This window comes from Grus americana, chromosome 2 (assembly GCF_028858705.1).
Source record: "Grus americana isolate bGruAme1 chromosome 2, bGruAme1.mat, whole genome shotgun sequence".
NCBI lineage: Eukaryota > Metazoa > Chordata > Aves > Gruiformes > Gruidae > Grus > Grus americana.
In genome coordinates, this window is record NC_072853.1 from 147,026,742 (window position 1) to 147,046,798 (window position 20,057).

Below are 20,057 nucleotides of genomic sequence, written 5' to 3' on the forward strand. Positions count from 1 at the left end.
TTGATACAGATACGTTCTGTGTGAATGTTGCTGGTTTTTCAAGTTGTGATATTTTAAAGCAGAGAAGCTTTGGGGATACTACTGTGGGAAGAAAAACAACCAGAAAACCAGTGATATGGCCAGCAGGACTTGTGTGACAGAGCTGGAACAAGAACTGAGTTAGAGTATAATCAAACTGTTTCCGGCATGCAGTCCCTTGCATGCCACTTCTTCCAGGGATTTCTGCCCCATCCATTCTGCCAATTCAACTTTTCCTGTAACCAATCCCTATTCCACCCTATCAAAAACAAAAAAAACCCTGAATCTGATCTGACCTAAGGGCTACTTAATGTGTTTCCTGGTTTTGTTTGTGCTTTGAACCAGCAATATCTGGGAAGTGGTAACAAACATAGATGTGCTGGTGTATTACAGGGGGCATTAATTTCTGGTGGGGAATTTTGGAGCAGAGAATGAGCTAAAAGGAATGGGCATCTAACCATAATCTAGAGCAGCACATTTAGGCTACAAATCAATGCCTTCAATATCTTTATCCTAATATCTGCAGGGCCAGCTCTAGATGATTAGACTTTGTTGATTAAAAGCTCAACATAAGCCAGCAATGTGCGCTTGCAGCCCAGAAAGCCAACCATATCCTGGGCTGCATCAAAAGAAGCGTGACCAGCAGGTCAAGGGAGGTGATCCTGCCCCTCTACTCCGCTCTTGTGAGATCCCACCTGGAGTACTGCATCCAGGTCTGGGGGCCCCAGTAACAATAAAGACATGGAGCTGTTGGAGCCACTCCAGAGGAGGGCCACGAAGATAATCAGAGGGCTGCAGCACCTCTCCTATGAAGACAGGCTGACAGAGTTGGGGTTGTTCAGCCTGGAGAAGAGAAGGCTCCGGGGAGACCTTATTGCAGCCTTCCAGTGCCTAAAGGAGCCTACAGGAAAGCTTGAGAGGGACTTTCTACAAGGGCAAGTAGTGATAGGACAAGGGGTAATGGCTTTAAACTAAAAGAAGGTATATTTAGATTAGATATTAGGAAAAAAATGTTTACGATGAGGGTGGTGAGGCACTGGAACAGGTTGCCCAGAGAAGTTGTGGGTGCCCCATCCCTGGAAGTGGTCAAGGCCAGGTTGGATGAGGCTTTGGGCAACCTGGTCTAGTAGAGGGTGTCCCTGCCCATGGTAGTGGGGTTGGAACTAGGTGGTCTTTAAGGTCCCTTCCAACCCAAACCATTCTATGATTCTATGATTCTATGACCAGATCTTTTTGGAGCTAGTAAGCTTTCCCCACATCCTGCTGGCCAATTATCATTATGGAACAGCACTTTCCATCTCTAAATTTTATCTGTACTTTAGCTGAGCTATCATTCCATAGTGTACAGATTAATTGAACTATGAGCGTGAATTGAAAAAACATGTTAGATAAGGGCATGGAAGGACACTCATGGATATCCCAAGAATGTTTATAGGAGAAGGAAACAGAATAGGGAGAATCATTGTAGGTCCCCAGAAAGCAGCAGTCCTTCTTTCTTATGTTATCTCTCTTCTTATTATCTGAACACCTTGCAGTCTTTACTGCTTTTATCTTTTTTATGCTACAGGGATATGCCCGTTTTTGAGATGGGGAATCAAGGGACAAAGAAAGGAAGGAACTTACCCAGGTCATATACAAGGTTCATGGCAAATTCACAGTTTGAGTAAGAGTCTCTCAAGTCAAAGGCCATCAGCCCAATCAATGACATTTTAGAGATCTCATAAAGGTGAGAGATCTGCGTAGATGAGAAAAGCTGAACTTTTCAAACACAAAATGGAATGAGTAACAGTGCTTTCTGCAGCCCTTTCCCTGTGTTTCTGGCAAAGGAAGGATTCCGTGACCACAGGGACACTTCTGCTGTCTTGAGACAGACAAAGGACTTCATGTTTGACCTGTGTGTTAACTAGTGACCTGAGCATAGGCTTATTAATTTTATTCTCAGTTCTATTTTACTGGCAGGCTGTGCTGTTTTGGCTAAGTCACCCAGGCCTGACCTTCCATAAGTATCTACTATACCCTTGTATTTGGATGTTCAGTCTGTGAAATTTACTGTCTGATTTTATGAGGTGCTGAGCACTGCAGTGCTATTAAAGTGCGAAACATTAAGTGACACTCTTGAATATTTTGGCATTGGTGCCTTTATGCCTGTTTCTCATCAGTGTTTTACCTCCATCATAAGACTTTCATAGGCATTAATCAGGATTCATGTTGTGCAAAAGGTTAGAAATGTGAGCAGTGTGTAACTCTGGAGAGTTATAAGAGTAACCTTCCAAAAATCCCAGTAACATGGGAAAAATAAGTTGGTGGTCCTGATGTAGTAATTAAATGATTGTATGTCCACAGCATATTTGTAAACATAATTAGGACCAAAAAGTTTATGCTTAGAACCTAAATTAGATGCCTAAATCCACCTGAGGTTTTAGGCCTTGGTTTGTTTACAGAATATGATTTGGTTCATAATGTGGTGCTGACTGTAAAGATAGACTGGTGTGGCATGTGAGGATATAGAATAACAGGCATAAATCTGTGAAGAGAGGAAACAAATGCAGACCAGCATTCACTGTGCTGCTCTGAGTGTCGCTAATCTGCACAGCCACAGTCTATTTAGCTCTTTAAGGTCTGAAATTTGGAAGCGTTAGACTGTATTACCTGTAAAGCCTGAAAAAAAGGAATCTTTTTTAGGCTTCTAATTCTGTCATCTGTATTACGCATGACTAGAAAAATCTCTGTGGCACAATGAATCACTTCTCCTCTCTGTGCTTGTACACAGAGGAGGCAAAACATAGCCTCAAAACCAAATACAAATACAAAACAAATGCTCAAACACAAATACAAATACTTACTGATTAAAGGTACCCTTGTTTTGTTTCATTTGTTTTTCCCTACAGAATATGGCTACAGCACCGTTGCTGTTTTACTTATTACTGTTGGATCTATGTTTGGTACAACCCTCATTTTATTTAACTCCTGTCAAGAAATCTATACACTCATTTTACAGTTGTTTGTTGGTTTGGCTGTTGGGACCCTTTCTGGAGATGCATTGCTGCACCTTATTCCTCAGGTAGGTAATGCACACTTTTGTGTTTTTAAAATGTTGACGCGTGCGCACACTGACACAGAGAAAAATTTAATTTAAACCTGGCTAATCCTCATCTGTCTAAAAATAAAGCTCTCCATGAAATCTGTGAACTAACTACCCAGCATTCCAGTTACATTTGCACTTTGTAGTTCAGAGAGAGATTCCAGGTAGTAAGAAGCAGAAATCAATGAATGATTAATTCAGAGAAAATAAGTTTCCTATTTTCACAAAAGCTTTTCAGAAACCCCACAAGTCCTGTGCAAGCCAGGTTTCTATATGTGAATTAAACTCTTTCATGAGGCAGATTCTGTAATGCATTTTAGGATAAATTATTCAAAGGTTGTACGAGGCATCCACAGTCCCTTCCACACATTGTTCCAGAGAACCAGGGGCTATCAGCCTAATTAATCCTGCTGCCTAGAGCTGTAATTAAATGCAAGCTGTGATTTTTTTTCCTAAATTAATAAAATAACTTTTAAGAATAGGATGGCATGTAAAACAGAACCAAATTTTCCATTGTGTATTCAATTATTTTTGGCTGAGTCTGCTCTGATATGACACCGCTGTTATGAGTAAAGAGAGCTTCACACCTTCACTTCAGATTCCGGTCAAAATGTTCTTTGTACTCAATACATCATCTCTGGAAGCAGAACTGGGAGAGTGGTTTAAGGAAGGCAATTCTCAGTGACTGTTAGACAAATATGGTTCTTTAAGAAACATCTTTTGAGCGTGAAAGCATTCTCCTTCACCAATGTTAAGTGACGTACCCAGTAGCTTTTAAAGTGCCCACTTTCAGAGCAAAGGAGAGCTACCGTGCTGTGCCACTGGGGAAAAAACGGAAGCACACCCACCAGCAGAAAACTTTATGGATTATTTTCAGTATGATGTTTACATCTGAAGATGCTACAAGTAACTTTTTAGACTTTAAAGATCAATATACTCCAAACAAAATATGCTGTATGTGTGTATATATATATATAAAGGGAAATTTCATAAAGCTGTCTCTAAAAATAATGTTACTTTCAACATTGAGACATGATGAAGTGTAGCAGAGGCTCCTAATAATTGATTTCATCCACCTACTATTCAGCTGATTTGCTCAAAACACAATTTGAGTTTGAAAGAGGTGACAAAAGAAACTGAATTTGCGCATTATGGATTACTCTAGCAAAACCTAAACCATCGCCATTTTAAACTTTTTTACTTTATCTCTTTTTTTTAGACTCTTGGTTTACATAAACATGAAGCACAAGAGGTAGAACATTTCTATGAGGGGAAAGAATATATTTGGAAACTTTTGGGAATAATTGGAGGAATTCATGGATTTTTTCTCATAGAAAAATGTTTCTTTCTTTTGGTAACACCACGTGACCAGGTAAAGCTTTGTACAATTTATCCTTTAATAAATTTCTTTTATTTTGAGATTCTACAGTGCACAAAATGTTAAAATGATTGTGGAAAACAATTATCACTTGTATGAGTTAAATGAAGCACTAAAAATTGCTTTCCAAAGTGCTCCTACCAGATTGACCTTCAATTTCTATTTTGCTTTGCTGTATGGATTTTGTATGCTTCATGGATGCGTTACATATATTTATAATTCAAGAAGGAAACAGTTAATTGAATGTGTTCCATAAGCATGGAATCAGATGATTAGCACTGGAGCAGATGAACAGGACGTATCCATATGAAATAGAAATGACAGTTGTTTACTCTAGGCTCTGTTTAAAGAGGAGGAAGACATAGATGTGTGCACAAGGCATTTTAAAGAGTGATATCTTAAAACATCCAAATTGGTTTTGGCCCCTATCCCAATAGATTTAAAAATCTAATACGTATGTTGCGGTCAGTAGAACCCAATCTTATATTAATAATATCTCCTTGCTCGCTGCCATCCTTATAGTAATTCTATTACTTTATTTCAGCGTCGCTGGTGCCTGAAAATACAATTATGCACAAGGATATAATGTAACACAAAGTGTGATGGCTCATTAAGTTTCCCAGCATGGGAGGCTACCTTAATGTCACTTAAGAAGGCTAAGACTTTGCTTGTTCTGTTTTACAGAGAGTGTTTAATGACTGGCCTGATTTAAATACATAGCAATGAGTCCCTTTTCCCTTGGCGTCAGTAATAAGAATCTTATGTGAAATTAATAGAATGAGAATGTTTTGATGATGGTGATATTTTGGTTTTTTAGGTAAAAAGTAGTCCTTTATGTTGCTTATTCGGAGAGGTCTTTATCATCATCCCACAAATCTTTATACATGTTCTACTGAGAATTAGATTAATTCTAAAAGTTAATTTTTATATCCATCTCAGCTTCAAATTTTAATCTTCAGTTCTGAAACAAAATAAGTTTCATGAAACAATTATGTTTGTCACTGATTGATCTGATTCACTTTTCAGTTTTGGGGTTTTTTTATACAAATAAGCATTAGGAAATGCTAATGCCAGCCAACAATCTTTTTCAATAGGTTTTGTTTTGAAAAAAAAAAAAAAATTCTTACAAATGCTAAACTTTCATAAAAGGCTGAGAAAGACTGCACCTGTGTTCGTTGGGTTTCAGAACTAATTGCAAAGCATCTTCATTCAGCAGGGCCTTTCTTTAGTTAATGGGCACTGGGGACATTCCCATGATCTTCCAGTGGAATCTGAATTAAATGAACATTCAGGCAGAGGCAAATCTACTTCAACCATACAGTTGGTAGGTTACCAATATGACATACTTCCCTGATTTTATATCCTTCTATCTCTGTTCCTCAAAAATGAAACAAATTAATGTAATAAATCAGTATTATTTTTCAGTCTTTGTTGATTTGTCCTTTATTACATGACATGATTGTCAGGAATCTCTAGATTTTGAAGTTTATAATGAACTTTTACAGAGATTTCAAACACAGAGATTTTTACAATAACTTTTCTTAAGTGTGTATCAGACTGATGTAACAATACACTTCCTGTACTACCTTTTGTTGATAAAATTCTTGAAGATTTTCCTCCTCCCTTCTTTTTAAAAATTTATCATATGTAAGGGCAGGCTCTCCCATGGGAAAAAACTTCAGGATTTTCTGCAGTGAGAGTTAAGTGCATAATTAGTGAACAGACGAAATCTTGGACTGTTCTTGGGCATTTTTCCACAGATTTGAAGAGTAACATAAACAAGCTGGGTATCCAGGAATAGTGCTTACCTGTAAGAAGTTACAAATTTTCTATTGGTCTGTGGAGAGTATCCACACAGAGACATCTTTGCAAACTAAATCGACTCATACCTTTTACCCTGTTTTCTCTTTTTCCAATAATTCTCTTCAGCTTATATGTAGTACCTAGATACATAAGTTCCTGGTTATTTAAATCAGTATCTCCAGAGATCTTCTATAATGGGAACTCCAGTTTACTAAAGCAGTCGTGATGGGTAAGAGTCTCACGAGCCACTGCTAATCTTTCAAACGCAGTTTGGAAACTCTCAGTTGAATGCAGAGCAAACAGATGAGTGAAGAATGTTTACTAATTTGTGATCCACGTCATAGCTTCCTGTTTATGATAATGAATGACCTCATCATTCCCCTCAGCTACAAGATCCCCCTAAAGTTATGCATAGATCACATGAACTAGCCTGGCTTAGCTAGTTTGTACAAGAGCGGCCAATTTTTCAGAATCATGTGAGTAATAGTAAGACAAACACTGGTTGACTAAGAAAAGCTTATAAATCCTTCAGGTCAGTGATTAGTCTTGCAGTTTTGACTCAGAGTTCAAAGAAGTGGCATGTGAATAAATATTATAAGAGAAGTGGAACAATTACTGGAATTCATATGACTGGCTGCAATCATGGGAATTAAAGACTTTTATTTTTCCTTTAAAATGTAGAATTTAGAAACCAAATCCTTTCCCTTCCCTCCTCATGCTTCTGCAGCACTTATCCCACATCACAACCAAACTAATACCAGCCAAGAAACGTATCCTGTCTTGCAGCCAGTACACATCTCTGCTATAGTTTTTGGAGTGGTGGCTGCTGTCCCTAACAAAGCACTCTTTCCTGCTGCTGACAGCTCTTCAACTGGCTGCCATAATAGCAATATGCTTTTTTTGCCAAAAGAAAAAGAAGAAGAAAATATAGTGATTATAAATTAAGTTTTTCTAGTTCCAAACAAATTTTTTTTGGCTTATCTCCCCCTCACACAAATTTCTAATAATTTCTCTAGTCAGAAAGAAAAGCCGTAGGGAGGTAGGGGGACAGAGAGACTCCTCACGTTCTTCCTTCTCTCCCCACAGCTGCAGTTTCTGTTGCTTAAACATTAGGGCTGATGCATCAAATTAACTCTCTAGGATAAGGACAAAGATACTGTCTCTTTCTTCACTTGAAATAAGGGTAAATAAGGTCACTCACTGCAGTGGAGTGTACTCATGTGCTGCTATGCCCGGCCAGGGATGCCTGATGCCGAGACAAAGCCCTAGCTAAAGGCCAAGAGGCACAGCACTGGAGGCTGCACCACCCCGAAGAAAAAACCCCAATATTTTGAAAGGGTGTGAAACCTCCCTATAATCATCTTTTTTAGTCTTGTGTTTTCACAGAGTAACTGTGAAGAAAAACTCCAAAGAGATCCTGGTGCCTACCCATTTTTCCTTGGAAATCCTACAGACACCCTATCCAGCAGGAAACTACAATCATCCAGTCATGACAAAATCAAAAGATACAATTTGAATTATGATGTCCTGAATTATAATGTATCTATCTTGGGTACAACAGTGCTTATGAATGTCTCTCTTCCTACCTGAATTAGACTGTAACCTTTTCTGGGCAAGGGAGATTTTGGTTTTATGTGTTTCTGCAGTACCAATCACACTGCCAGTGCTCAATAAATGTTTCTAATGATATCTATGCAAATATCAGCGACTATCTTTAATTCAAAAACCTTGAACTTATCTGATATTTTCCTGTATTTATAGTGGCAGCTGGAAGAGCCCCTTAACACTGATCCATTATCTTTGCTTTTAACTAGAGAAGCCCAGAAGATTCTGAGTCTGCTGAAGTTCCTCCAGAGAGTAAGGCGATCAGCAAAAAAAGTTAGTACCAATAAAAAGACTCAACAAGCAACAGGAAAAGCCTTAAGACCTAAGATGGAATTGAAAGTGTGAAGCTGGCTTAGCTCTGTGTTTGCTATGTGCTACCTAACCACATCTGATGGTGCTTGGCTCCATAATTAAATATCTTCTTAAAGACCTTTTCAGCTGCCAACCCTGAAATTGGGAAGTTCATTAATCTTATACTGTCCATGCTTTAGCGTTTGTTTACTCGCTGTTGCAAACCATTTTTCTAAAGCCTTTGCTTAAAGGGAAACATTCAAAATTTAATACAAAGCAGATTTGTATAATTGTAAACTTTCTTGGGCTCTTATTTCTGAAGGTAGTGAAACAATGTTTTTTTGGCTCACTATACTAATATAATTCTGCTTCCTTCTCTTACACAGCAAAGCAATAGCCTCTTTAAACCAGTAATGATTTATTACATGTATGGAATTATGGGTTCCTGTTGGCTCTCACTTTTAGGATAATCTGTTTTCTTCAGAGAGCTTCAAAGTAATTCTTATCTTCTCTGTTTTGTTGCTGCTTACTCCAAAAAATGGGAAAATAGAGCATAAACCTGCTCTTTGACTGTACTTGTGTGACCTTGGTGAATTTAGTAGACTTGTGGTCATTCAACTGAGGGAATAGCATTTTAATTGAAATCAGTTTATTTACTATAATTGATTCCCCTTTATTTTGTGATCTCAGATCTCAGGTCATCAGTTTGATTTATTTAAAAATGTCATTATCTTCTTCTCGGTTTCTAATATTCTTCTCTGTTCTTGTGGACTTCATTTCCATTTCTGAGGCATTTGAAATCTGGATTTCCTTTTCTTCAGTCTTACCTATCCAGCAGTCCACAACCCAGTGCCAGTTTCAGTGTGACTATTAGTTCATCTCTAGATGTTTCCATTCTGTTCAGTCATCGCTACCTGCTAAGCACAAACAAATCTCTAGTGATTTCAATGTTATTTGTTCCAAATCACTGAATTTGCTCTATAACTAAATTTGGGATACTTTCTCAGTAAAATTCTTTGTTTGGTTCCATTTTTTCCTCATAGTTCACTTTTACTTCTATATTAGAAATCAATAAGTGAAACTGTAGTAGGGAAGGGGGTCATTTAGTTTCAGAGGTTTTTTGAGAATACATATTTTCAAAAGTTTGTGTTGTTCCAGTTCTTATGAATAGCCAAATGCATAAACATACCTGGGTGCCGTAGTACTGAGCTTAACTTTTAGGTGTTTTTTCCCAAAATGGAATGGAATCTGGAGCTCTAAGACAGAAGCCGGACATCTCCAGAAATGCCAGACTTCACTGTAAATGCTCGTTGAGTAGGACTGTGAGAGGAGTCAGTCACCTTAGACAGCCAGTGGGTAACCTGGAAAGGAAGAAGCTACTGGAAGAAAAAGATTTCTCACTGGCCCTCTCCTTCACGTTTATCCACACTTGTTCTATCAATATCTGAAAACATCAAACAGTAGCATTTTATATTTGGTCTACTCAGTGAGACCTTACATTAACTGACATTTTTGCTGTATGAGTAATGAAAACATTAGAAAACAGATCTATTTATGGATAAATGTTTGCTTTAAACTCTTATTCAAAGCTTAAAAAGCAGAATCTATGCTGGGAGTCCTGCACCCGTTAACTTTATGAAAATTATGGAATAGAATTTGTTATGAGTTCCAATCCCGTATTTAAGCAGAGAAAATGATAAAAAATAGAGGTTTAAGAAGAGGAGGCTATTAGAAATAGGGTAATAAGTTAATAGTTACTGTTGCAGCAATATAATGCAGCGAGATAATTGCTAGTAACAAAGTTGCTTTAAAATAGGCTGAAAGTAAATTAAGATAAACATTCAGAATTGTTTATATATGCATCTTCTTAACTTCCAGTCAAGTAAGTTCACAAAGCTTACATTTGCAATTGCTCCATAATGTTAATCTGATTGCTGTGTTATACTATAGACAACACGCTGGAGCGAGTTCCAGTAATCATGGTACATCTCCTTCAACAATCAGATACTTGAATAAAACAGACTAATGCTATCTCAGGGCAGGCCATGATTTCATCCTCACCAGTGCTGATTACAAAACACAAACTTAATGTAATGCAGCAATCTATTATTTCTATGTAATTCATGCTCTGCACTATTGATTACAAACTGCCCATAGTGTTTAGAAAGAACTGTGCAAACTGGGGACATCCACGTCTGGCTCTGTAAGCTGGCAGGAAAATCTAACAAGCCTGCCAATTTTTTTGAACCCACAGAGCTCCCAGGCAACTAGGGAGGATTTTCTGAATACAGTTGTTAGGCTTTTATGTGCTGTGTGTTTTTGTTATAATAGTCTGAAGTCTTCAATTCTAGCCAGTTTCTGTAAGAAAAACATCTCCCTCATCACTACAAAATGGTCGTCTCTGGAAAAACATTACTGAAGTGAAACCTTGTAATAACTATATTCAGACAGTTCTGTGCAGCTCCGCGTTAGCTCCTTAGACTGTCGTATTACGTCTGGGGGGGGGCCATCAAAAGTCAGGAAGATACATGATGTTTAGGGCCCAAATCATGACCCTGCTTCTTCAGGCATCACAACAAGCCTTTGTAAAATGTTGTGCCCATGCTGTGGAGGGGGGGAGCTGGACGAGTTTCCTGAGAGGCATTAGAAAGTCCTGCCTGTAAGACTGTGGAAGAACTGGGTGGAACAAAGTACAGGGTAGGGGAGCCAGTTATGTGTTGCTAAGCCTGGACATTGAGTCTATGTATGGAGCCTCATTGCTACCTGAAGAGATAAAACCCCTCCGCATGAATCCGTTCACATGCTGCCCAGCTGTCTGGGTTACAGGCTAGAGAGAGACACTCCCTAGTTCCCCAGCTTGGTTTCAGTCCTCGTATCACTAGTACCACCTTTCCACTCATGTCAGATGCCTGATCACGAACATCCAATGTACTGTTCCACACTAAAGCAGGGTCACAGAACACTGCGGGAAAGACAAGCAGCCATCGGCATCCATGAGTGATACTGCAGACAGGAGTGCTATGAGCATAATGACCATTAATTGATTGGAACAAAAGTTGGAAATGAGCGTGCTGTAACGCTGTACTAACAGTGATACTCTGAGGCTCGTTGCCTCTCGTCTCTATCTTTCACTGTAATACAATCTTGGAAAGAACAGACCCTGAAAATTTTACTCAGTAGTAGCATGCTTTACAGTGTTAAAATGATCAGCTGCATGAGACCAAATATTCATCTTCACTATAGCTGTGCAATTCTGTGAGTGACGGTGGAAAAACTATCTTTTAAAGAAAAAAAAAAAATAGGAAAGCTTGTGTGAATTTCAGCAACCAAAAAAAGATTAATGGAAACCTTTAGGATATATCATGAGACTGGACTCAAACCTAATTCTAGGTTTTTGTCTAGTACTTGACCTAGTAAGAAAAAGGAAGCTTCTTCCTGGTATTTGCATCTCTCAAGTATTCTACAATCTACTTTTTTTTTTTTTTCCAAATGTATTGAAGGAATTGTAATAACAAGGACAAAACAGCTAAACGCTATTGTCCTCTGATTATTATGACTTTTCATAATGTTATATGTGAAGTCACCAAAAACCCAAATCATTTGTAACACAGCAAAAATGTCAATATCTGATTGTGCTAAAATTTCTGGGCTTTTTAGTTGTTTGCTTGTTTCTTTGTTTTGCTAGGTAAGAAAATTAGCTTGTTAGCAATAATGGTTCTGGTGGGTGACAGTCTTCACAATTTTGCTGATGGCTTGGTAATAGGAGCAGCATTCTCGTCCTCAACAGAAACAGGCGTGACAACGACTATTGCTATTTTATGCCATGAAATTCCTCATGAAATGGGTAAGAAATACATATGTGCATTTTTCCTGATTGGCTTTGCATTTCCAGGTTTTCCAAAGAATTATTTCCTGTATGACATTAATGGGAATTCTTCTTGCTTATAGCATCATGAACTATAACATTAATGTGGGAGATGGATGTATAAAGAGGCTGTGTTCTTCTCTTCCCCCTTCCTGAAAAGGAAGGGAGGCTTCTGCCCTCATTATTGGATACCATCCCATCTCACCTTCTCCAAATGTAATTGCCATCAGGTCAGAGTGGCCCTTTATTCTCTTGTGTCCAGACACAAAGAATAGTCAGCTGTGAGCAAGAGCCACGTGTGCATAATGGGCATGTCTGACACACCAGGCTATCCAAGAGTTCTAGTATGCAGCAGAGCCATTTAACCATGTACTCCTCGTGCTACCCTCATTCCTGCTGCTAATCAAAAATAAAATGATAATAAAAGAAGATATATGACCCATTTTACTAGCAGACAGGGCAGGAAGATAGTTCTATTGGACATTGTCCTCAATTATCTCCTTGTGGTAAATCTTTCAGTATGGCTGAAGTTGTTCCTGAGATTTGCTGATGAACATATATATGCTGGCAAATTTGAGATGAGAACTGTGGATTCTCGTTTCTATTCTTAAATGACTGCAGATTTCATGTGCTATCTCTGTAGAAAACTTTCCCAAGCAAGAAGGTGGGATGAGGAATTGCTGTAAAACTGGTGACTCTTGTTTGCATAGCAAAGAAATTACCAAATACTGAACAGCTAACTCCAAAGACAGACCTTCTAAATTCAGGGGCAGTAGTGCCCCCGTGTCAAAGTGGCATTTCTACACTCACGGAGAAGAATTTTCAAAATCTTTTACTGTGGGCCTGTTATGAAATGATTTCTTTTAGAAGAAAAATCTGTGATGGGATTCTGATGTACAGTTTATCAAAGTTAATTAGGTCTGAAATCAGTGGAATTAAACTCAAACTGGAATCAGACTAGCATAGGTTTTTCTGACTTGCAGCACCTGTAAAGCACTCAAAGACCGTGCTGCAAATGCACTCACATGATTTGAGCTGGCAAGTTCCCAATCGAGAAAGATTTAGAAACTCTGGGAAAGCATGTGAATTCACTTTTGATGTATCCAAGTTGGAAAAGTCACAGAACATCAAGAACTAACAGAAAGCCACTCCTGTATACTGTATGCTATCTTTAGGAGCAGTTAAACAAATACGAGTTAATATGGGGGTTTGTTTTTGTTTTTTTTTCACACAGAATGGGTTTATAAGTAATCCTACAGAAATCTAAGGGCAATCCTCCATCATTCACTATCTTTGTGCATATCTTAATTATTTTTCTTCATGTTTTATTACCAAGAATCTTACAAATACATTTATCAGCTAAATAATAAATTTTGTGTCTTTTTCTCCATGCAGGAGATTTTGCTGTGCTGCTAAGTACAGGGCTCCCAACGAAGATTGCAATTTTGATGAATTTTATAAGTGCACTAACAGCATTCTTAGGACTTTATATTGGCCTTTCTGTATCAACTGACCTGTGCATTCAAAACTGGATTTTTACTGTTACAGCTGGAATGTTCTTGTATTTATCTTTAGCAGAAATGGTGAGAACTTCAGTCTATCGTTATATTTTCCTTTTAACACAACCACATCACAGATGAGTGTCAGGGAAATGCACGTGGATGAACTTGGAGGGACAAAGAGTTCATAGGCTTCTTGGGGAAAGCCTGTCGGCTGCCCTGTGTGCGTACAGTGCTTGGAACAGTAGTCTGGTTTTGTTTCGTGTCACTGCCATGCTAGGTGTAATTAGTAACAAAAAAGGCGAAATAAAGGCCATTAAGAAAGTAATATATGAGAAATGACTTTTGAAGGGGAGAAAGTAAACAATATATTTTTTAGGTCTGATAGAGTTACTTGGTAAAACATAAGGAAACATTTGAACCTGCAGGGTTTTTTTTTTTAAATCTTGAAGAAGTTGGTTACTTTTTTTCTTTTTAATGCCCTTTTCTTTATATATTTTTCATCCATTGCTTCGATGTGAATTTGCTGTTTCTGAACTGAAATGCAAGACACTTATCCTGTGCTCTTCCTGGCCAGCTTTTCTATCTCAGAGAGGTTTGGATGAGCTCCTAAGCAATTCAAAACCCATCAGATTGCCTTAACTTTTTCTTATTTGCCCAATGTTTTTCATACTCCCAGTTCAATAGCAATCACCTGACTATGGAAAAATAAAGTGTGAAAATATACATTAGGAGGAAGGTCTAAGGATGGTGGAAGAATGTGGTGGAATTATAACTCATGCAGATGCCTTAGCCCACGTCATTCAGTGAAGAGATGGCTGTTACACTTGTAAGAAAGCAGAACTTAATTACCCTGCCAGCTTTGTCATACAGCTCTTTAACCAACATGTGTTAATGTAAAGTTGTTTGCAAGCCTCTGAATAAAGATGGGATATTTTTGAGTGATTAGACCAAGAGGCAAAAAAAAAAGAGACGTCTGTCTCTTCAGAAATTATTATTATGTTTTTCCCAAGCTTGGCTGTCTCTGTTACGTTCATTACCACCCCCCGCCTCAAGCCTGAGGTATCATTTACTAGATTCAAGCATAATACTTGAAACCTGATATGTATTATAACCTATTTAATAATCTAGTTGTAATAATTGACCTTAGACCTTGGGTGTATTTTAGTCTATTTTTGCTACTGTAACAAAAGGAAAGTGGACATAAAGTGCTCCTAAGAGCTTATGAGGGAACTGCCTAAGGATTGTGGATGTGTCAACAGTCCTGATTAAGGTGGTAAATAAGAGACAAGAACACGGTGTACCAAGTTGTATCTTGTTCTGACACAGAGAGGTCTGGAAGTAAGGCTGCCTGCCTACTCAATAGGCACCATTTTACTAATGTGGCTAAGAATGATTTAGGCATATTTTTCCTTCAGTGTAGGATCAGCATCCATCAGGGATCAACAAGCTCCCAGAACAACACCGTGTTTTTCCCTGAGTCTTCAAAGCAATGTGCCACCTGTAAATCCCAAGAGATGACACAGTTCCAGGCAGAAACAGGGACACGTTTTCCCTTGTTCTCAGCTTGTCACCATAATCTTGTTCGTGATGTGAAGAGGAGAAAGAAGGGAGAGAGAGACCTTATTGCAGCCTTCCAGTACCTAAAAGGGGCCTACAAAAAAGCTGGAGAGGAGCTGTTTACAAGGGCATGGAGTGATAGGACAAGGAGTAATGGCCTCAAGCTGAAGGAGGATAGATTTAGCTTAGGTATTAGGAAGAAAATTCTTCTCTATGAGGGTGGTGAGGCACTGGAACAGGTTGCCCAGAGAAGCTGTGGATGCCTCCTCCATGGCAGTGTTCAAGGCCAGGTCGGATGGCGCTTTGGGCAACCTGGTCTAGTGCGGGGGGGTTGGAACTAGATAATCTTTAAAATCCCTTCCAACCCAATCCATTCTGTGATTCTATGCGAGGGGAGGATCTTATATCTCTCACCTCCCTTTTATCAAAAGGGATTCCAAACAGCCTTTCTCTGCATTTTGCCAAAAGAATTGCCATTGGGTTGCTCACCAATGTTTGTCAGAAGTGCAAGTGTTGAGTATCACAGGGATTATTGTATTTAAAAAAATATTCCAGTGGCACTGCAGTAATCTATAGATCTGAAAAGTTTCATATGTTTGTGTAGTACATCTCAAAAGAAAATCAGCCATGCTTTATGTATTTTTCACCTTTCTGCACAGAAATAACTTCTCTTCTCTGCTGCATTCTCCTCTACAAAGAGCAGTAATCAGTGCTCCTGCCAATGGTGTACAAATACTTAATGGTGTACAAAGCTTAACTATAATTTTCAGTATTTGTTTTATGGGCTTTCACATATTCATGTGCTTGTCAGAGCAGCAGCTAAATAAGAGAGCAGCAGTTAAATGAAACAGAACAGCCTCACTGGTTTCTGTGTTGAGGAACATTGAGGGGTATGAGGTGGAGGTTCATTGACAGGACAGCCCTGTGCGACTGCCACTGCAGTCAAGGTTGCACAAAACTACTTCTGTGGTTAATTAAATGTTTTTCATTTCTACAAATGGCATTCTAGCTCCCTTAACAAGCAGGGTAGGCTAATCATTTTAAAATCTGAGGAAAAGGACAAAAGATAAAATTATTTATATCCTTCATAATTTTTCACCAAGGAACTCTGCAAAACTTCATCTTCCCACTAATTGGGGAAAGTGGAAAGGAGTATATTGCCTTGCAAATGTGTATGCACAGGTGTAACAATGCAACATAAATTGTTTGTTGCTTCAAGATATGTGTGTGAGTTAACACGTCTAATATTGTGGGTTTGGTTGTTGTTTAACCAAAATTAAATCCCCTGAAAAACAGCTTTTTATGAGCAGTATAGTGAGATTTTTTGTACTTGGTATCTGTTTAGAGGTCATAAGTATAATCATAAGTTTGCACTATTTCCAAAGATCCTTTCATTAATAACATACTTTTTTTTTTAACATACTTTTAATCTGAATTGAAACCTGAAACACCAATATATGGAATGGAACAAACCAACTCACTCTTAAGGAACTGGTTCATTGACAAAACATGTCTCCTTTTCCTCTTGGAAAATAAACTTGAAAATCCTTTATCAGCCTCTTAAATGAGTATCTATGAAGTAATCATTACGGATATTTATGAAATCACATGCATAGTATTAAACCCCAAAGACTGGGATGTCATTTCTGAGTGACTGTACAAATCGTATTGGTTTACATGGTTCCTGACCAGAGAGACTTACTGTCTAATTTGAAAGGAGGGAGATGATAGAAGCAAGAAAGACAATAAGGATATCAAAGAAACAGGAGCTAGCCAACCATACCCTGAGGCAAATAACTGATGTTTCTCTGACTAACTTGAAAAATCTTTCTGATTTTGGAGAAAAAGGGATATTTATAAAGTGACTTATTGGGCTGTTGCAGCATAGCAGTTATGCCATATATTCCCTAACTTGGCAGAACTCTTGTTTAGCTAGCACATGGTTGAGAGCCCCTCGTGCCTTCTTTTGGCACGCTCCTTCCTAATTCTTCATATCTTTTGTGTGCTGCTGCTGAAAACATGAGCTGGAGTGGGAATAGAGTAGTCCTTTGATAAACAGTAACTCTCTTGCCTCCAACAGACTTCAGGCATTAGCAGGTGTGATGGCATCCAACAGCTTGGATGCGGGTGCTATCTTCCCTTAATTTGTGAAGTGTTTTGCATCTGCCGGTTGAATAGGCTTGTGCTTCCCAAACAACAAGCGTTTCTCTGCTGTACCACACACATTTGTGTGCAGGCGAGTTCAGAGAGAGCTGGGGAACCGCAGCTGATACTGTGTCAGTGATCAGCTTTTATTTTCAAAGAGGGGTGTCACGATAGGTGAAGCTATAAAATGATCGGTGCACTTGGTAACATGCACATAGGTTAGGTGGAGGGAGCAGAGACCTGCACTGGACACAGGAATGGTACTCCCTGCTGAGAGTTCTTTTTTAAAACTTTCTTGGCAACCTACTGTGCCTGTGTGTAACTCCTGAACTGACACTGATAAGAGAAAATACTAGCTTTTGCAGTGGGAGGGGAAAAAGTTTCCTATTGTACGTCTTCAGAGAACTTGTTCACCCATGCCCTGGGGAAGAGGACAAAATCGACTGATTGATTCTAAGGATAAATTAGAAGGACCAAAGGTCTAGACTAGAACCCTGGATTCAGGCCTAGGTCTTGATTAACACTTTTTACTTAAATGCAAAACAAAACCACATGCTCTGAATGCTTACGAGCTGTCAGTTCAGATTTTGATTTGCGTCAGAACGTTGAGGTGTTTACATTTGCTTTAGATTAAAAGTTTCTGATGATCCTTAAATACAAATTAAATATAATTAATTACACGAGTTTCTAAGATGTAAATTTGTACCATAAGCTAAACCACTGCCTCGTCGTTACGAAGATCCAGGGCGTTTGGGTTTGCCTGTTAGTTTTTATGCAAAACTTGAAAGTGGAGGCAGATTTTTCACTATAGTTTTCTTTTGGGCCCATGCCAACTTCCAGAGAAAGAAGAGAGCAGGAGAAGCGGACCCCCTCTGACAGAGGGAAGGACAAGCATAGCAAACAGATGTAAATATACGCCGTTAGCCTCCTTGGTCAGCACCACTCCACTGTCTCCCAGTGGCTGATGCTGTTACAGCTCCTGCGAGGAGGCTCTAAAGAGCGGAGGAAATAAGTAGCTTCATTCAAGCGCAGGCTGTGAGTGGAGCAGGAAGGGATGATGGGAGAGTACCGGCACCACTCGCTCTTGTTTTGAAGTTCACAACAAATAGACAAAAAAACCCCAACCAAAACCAAAGGTCAGTACCAGGCCGTTGCTCTATATTTATTTCCAAAGTTGCTATGAAAGTATCAGCAGTCATTAGTGTCTCCCCTGGTGTCTGTAATACATAAACCATAAGTACTAAGAGGGCCTGAGCCTGAGGCATTATTTTCACAGGCTCTGTTGAGACATACATTTCGTTTAAAACGCTGATAAAAGAGACCATGTACGGTGGGAGGTCAACGTAAGTAGCTTTTAATATGATTATAAACAGCTGCTGCTCCTTTACTTGATTTAAAACTCACGGAGAAAAATATTAAAGGTAATTTTTTCAAGCATATTTCAAAAATCATGTTTTCCACTTTCATGTTTATTAAAGCTCAAGTAAATAGGAGTGTTGCCAGTTATTTCAGTAAGAGCAGGATTGACCCTATGTACAGTACTGAAACAAAAAATCTCAAAATAGTTTATTCCCACAAAAAAGAATCACTAATTTTGCTAAATAAGCATTTCCTTACAGACAGCTGTATAAAATTACTAAAAACTACTGAGAAGTTAACAAATTTTGGAATCTCATTTATAATTCTTGTCGGTGCTAGTAAAAGAACCAAAATGGGTAGAATTTGGTTAATTTAAGTCTTTCACTATCAAGATCTGTGTTGTTACAATGTACAGAACATGCTACAGATTAATAGCTATATTCAGAAACCCAGCATTTTGAAACTCTTTTTTTAATGAAGTCTGTCTTGTTTTCCCATAAGACTTTTTTTCCCAGAGATGAATATATCTGGCTCTCATTCTGGTGTCTTATTCTTTTTTTAGCTTCCTGAAATGACTCATATTCAGACACGGCGACCCTGGTTGATGTTTCTCCTACAGAACCTTGGATTACTATTAGGCTGGCTCTGCCTCTTACTTTTGGCTGTATATGAACAGAAAATTAAAATATAAGTTTTCTGTTGGAAATCTCGAAGTACCACTTATGACAGTGGATAGCATTATTCACAAATTTGTCATGTCTGCTATAGTGATATATAAATTAAGTTGCTGGGATTTTTATATCTGAACAGTAGATAACTATTTCACTTTATTAACTTATTGTTCAGCTTTTGTAATTTTTTTTTTTGTAAACATGAATGTTTAGAATTATGTTTTATTTGTTACTGAGTTCACCAGAGCCCATGCTCAAACTCACAGGAGCTTTTGATTAGTTTTTATTGAGACTGTTCTAGCTGAATGCTCTAAGTGATCTCTGCCAGTCTGATTGAAGAAAAGAAGAAAAGAATAAAACACTTTTATATGCAATAATTAAAGTGGACTAACCATAGTTGAACAATTTGAAACAGAAATGTTTGTTGCCTCTTAGTACAAAGAATATATGTATTTCTATAAAACTGAAAAGTATAGCAAAACTAAACTTTTAAATGGCATACGGCAATGTCGTAATATCTGCATTATCTACTTTGTCAACACAGAGATGCTCAGTAGTCATATCTTACTAGTCCACTGCAGCAGGTAGAAAATGACAAGTGTAAATGTTGAAGTTTATGATCTAGAAACCTGAGAATGCACTTTTCTGACTGTAATATAATTTCTCGTATGTGTGATGGAATCTGTGACAGTCAAGCATTGGACTATAGTAAATGTCAGAGTAATCCCCTTGTGCGTTATCGCACCTCTGATGGTTCCTCATAGCAAATGCTTATGAATGA

General features: G+C 38.3%; 1 protein-coding gene across 4 annotated transcripts in view; it reads left to right on the forward strand.

Moving 5' to 3' along the window:
* SLC39A12 (solute carrier family 39 member 12) overlaps positions 1 to 19,670 on the forward strand; it is a 54,299-nt gene extending 34,629 nt beyond the window's left edge. For 2 of the 4 annotated variants that reach the window (XM_054817541.1, XM_054817542.1), the window contains 6 exons: positions 2,907 to 3,079; positions 4,320 to 4,472; positions 8,096 to 8,159; positions 11,863 to 12,021; positions 13,438 to 13,625; positions 19,168 to 19,670. In XM_054817541.1, the coding sequence (XP_054673516.1) occupies positions 2,907 to 3,079; positions 4,320 to 4,472; positions 8,096 to 8,159; positions 11,863 to 12,021; positions 13,438 to 13,625; positions 19,168 to 19,296 (866 nt within the window). In that variant the 3' untranslated portion in view covers positions 19,297 to 19,670. Of the gene's footprint in view, positions 1 to 2,906; positions 3,080 to 4,319; positions 4,473 to 5,691; positions 5,803 to 8,095; positions 8,160 to 11,862; positions 12,022 to 13,437; positions 13,626 to 18,086; positions 18,383 to 19,167 lie in introns of all 4 variants that reach the window. The other 2 variants (XR_008575971.1, XM_054817543.1) reach the window with 2 other exon arrangements.
* Positions 19,671 to 20,057: the final 387 nt, after the last annotated feature.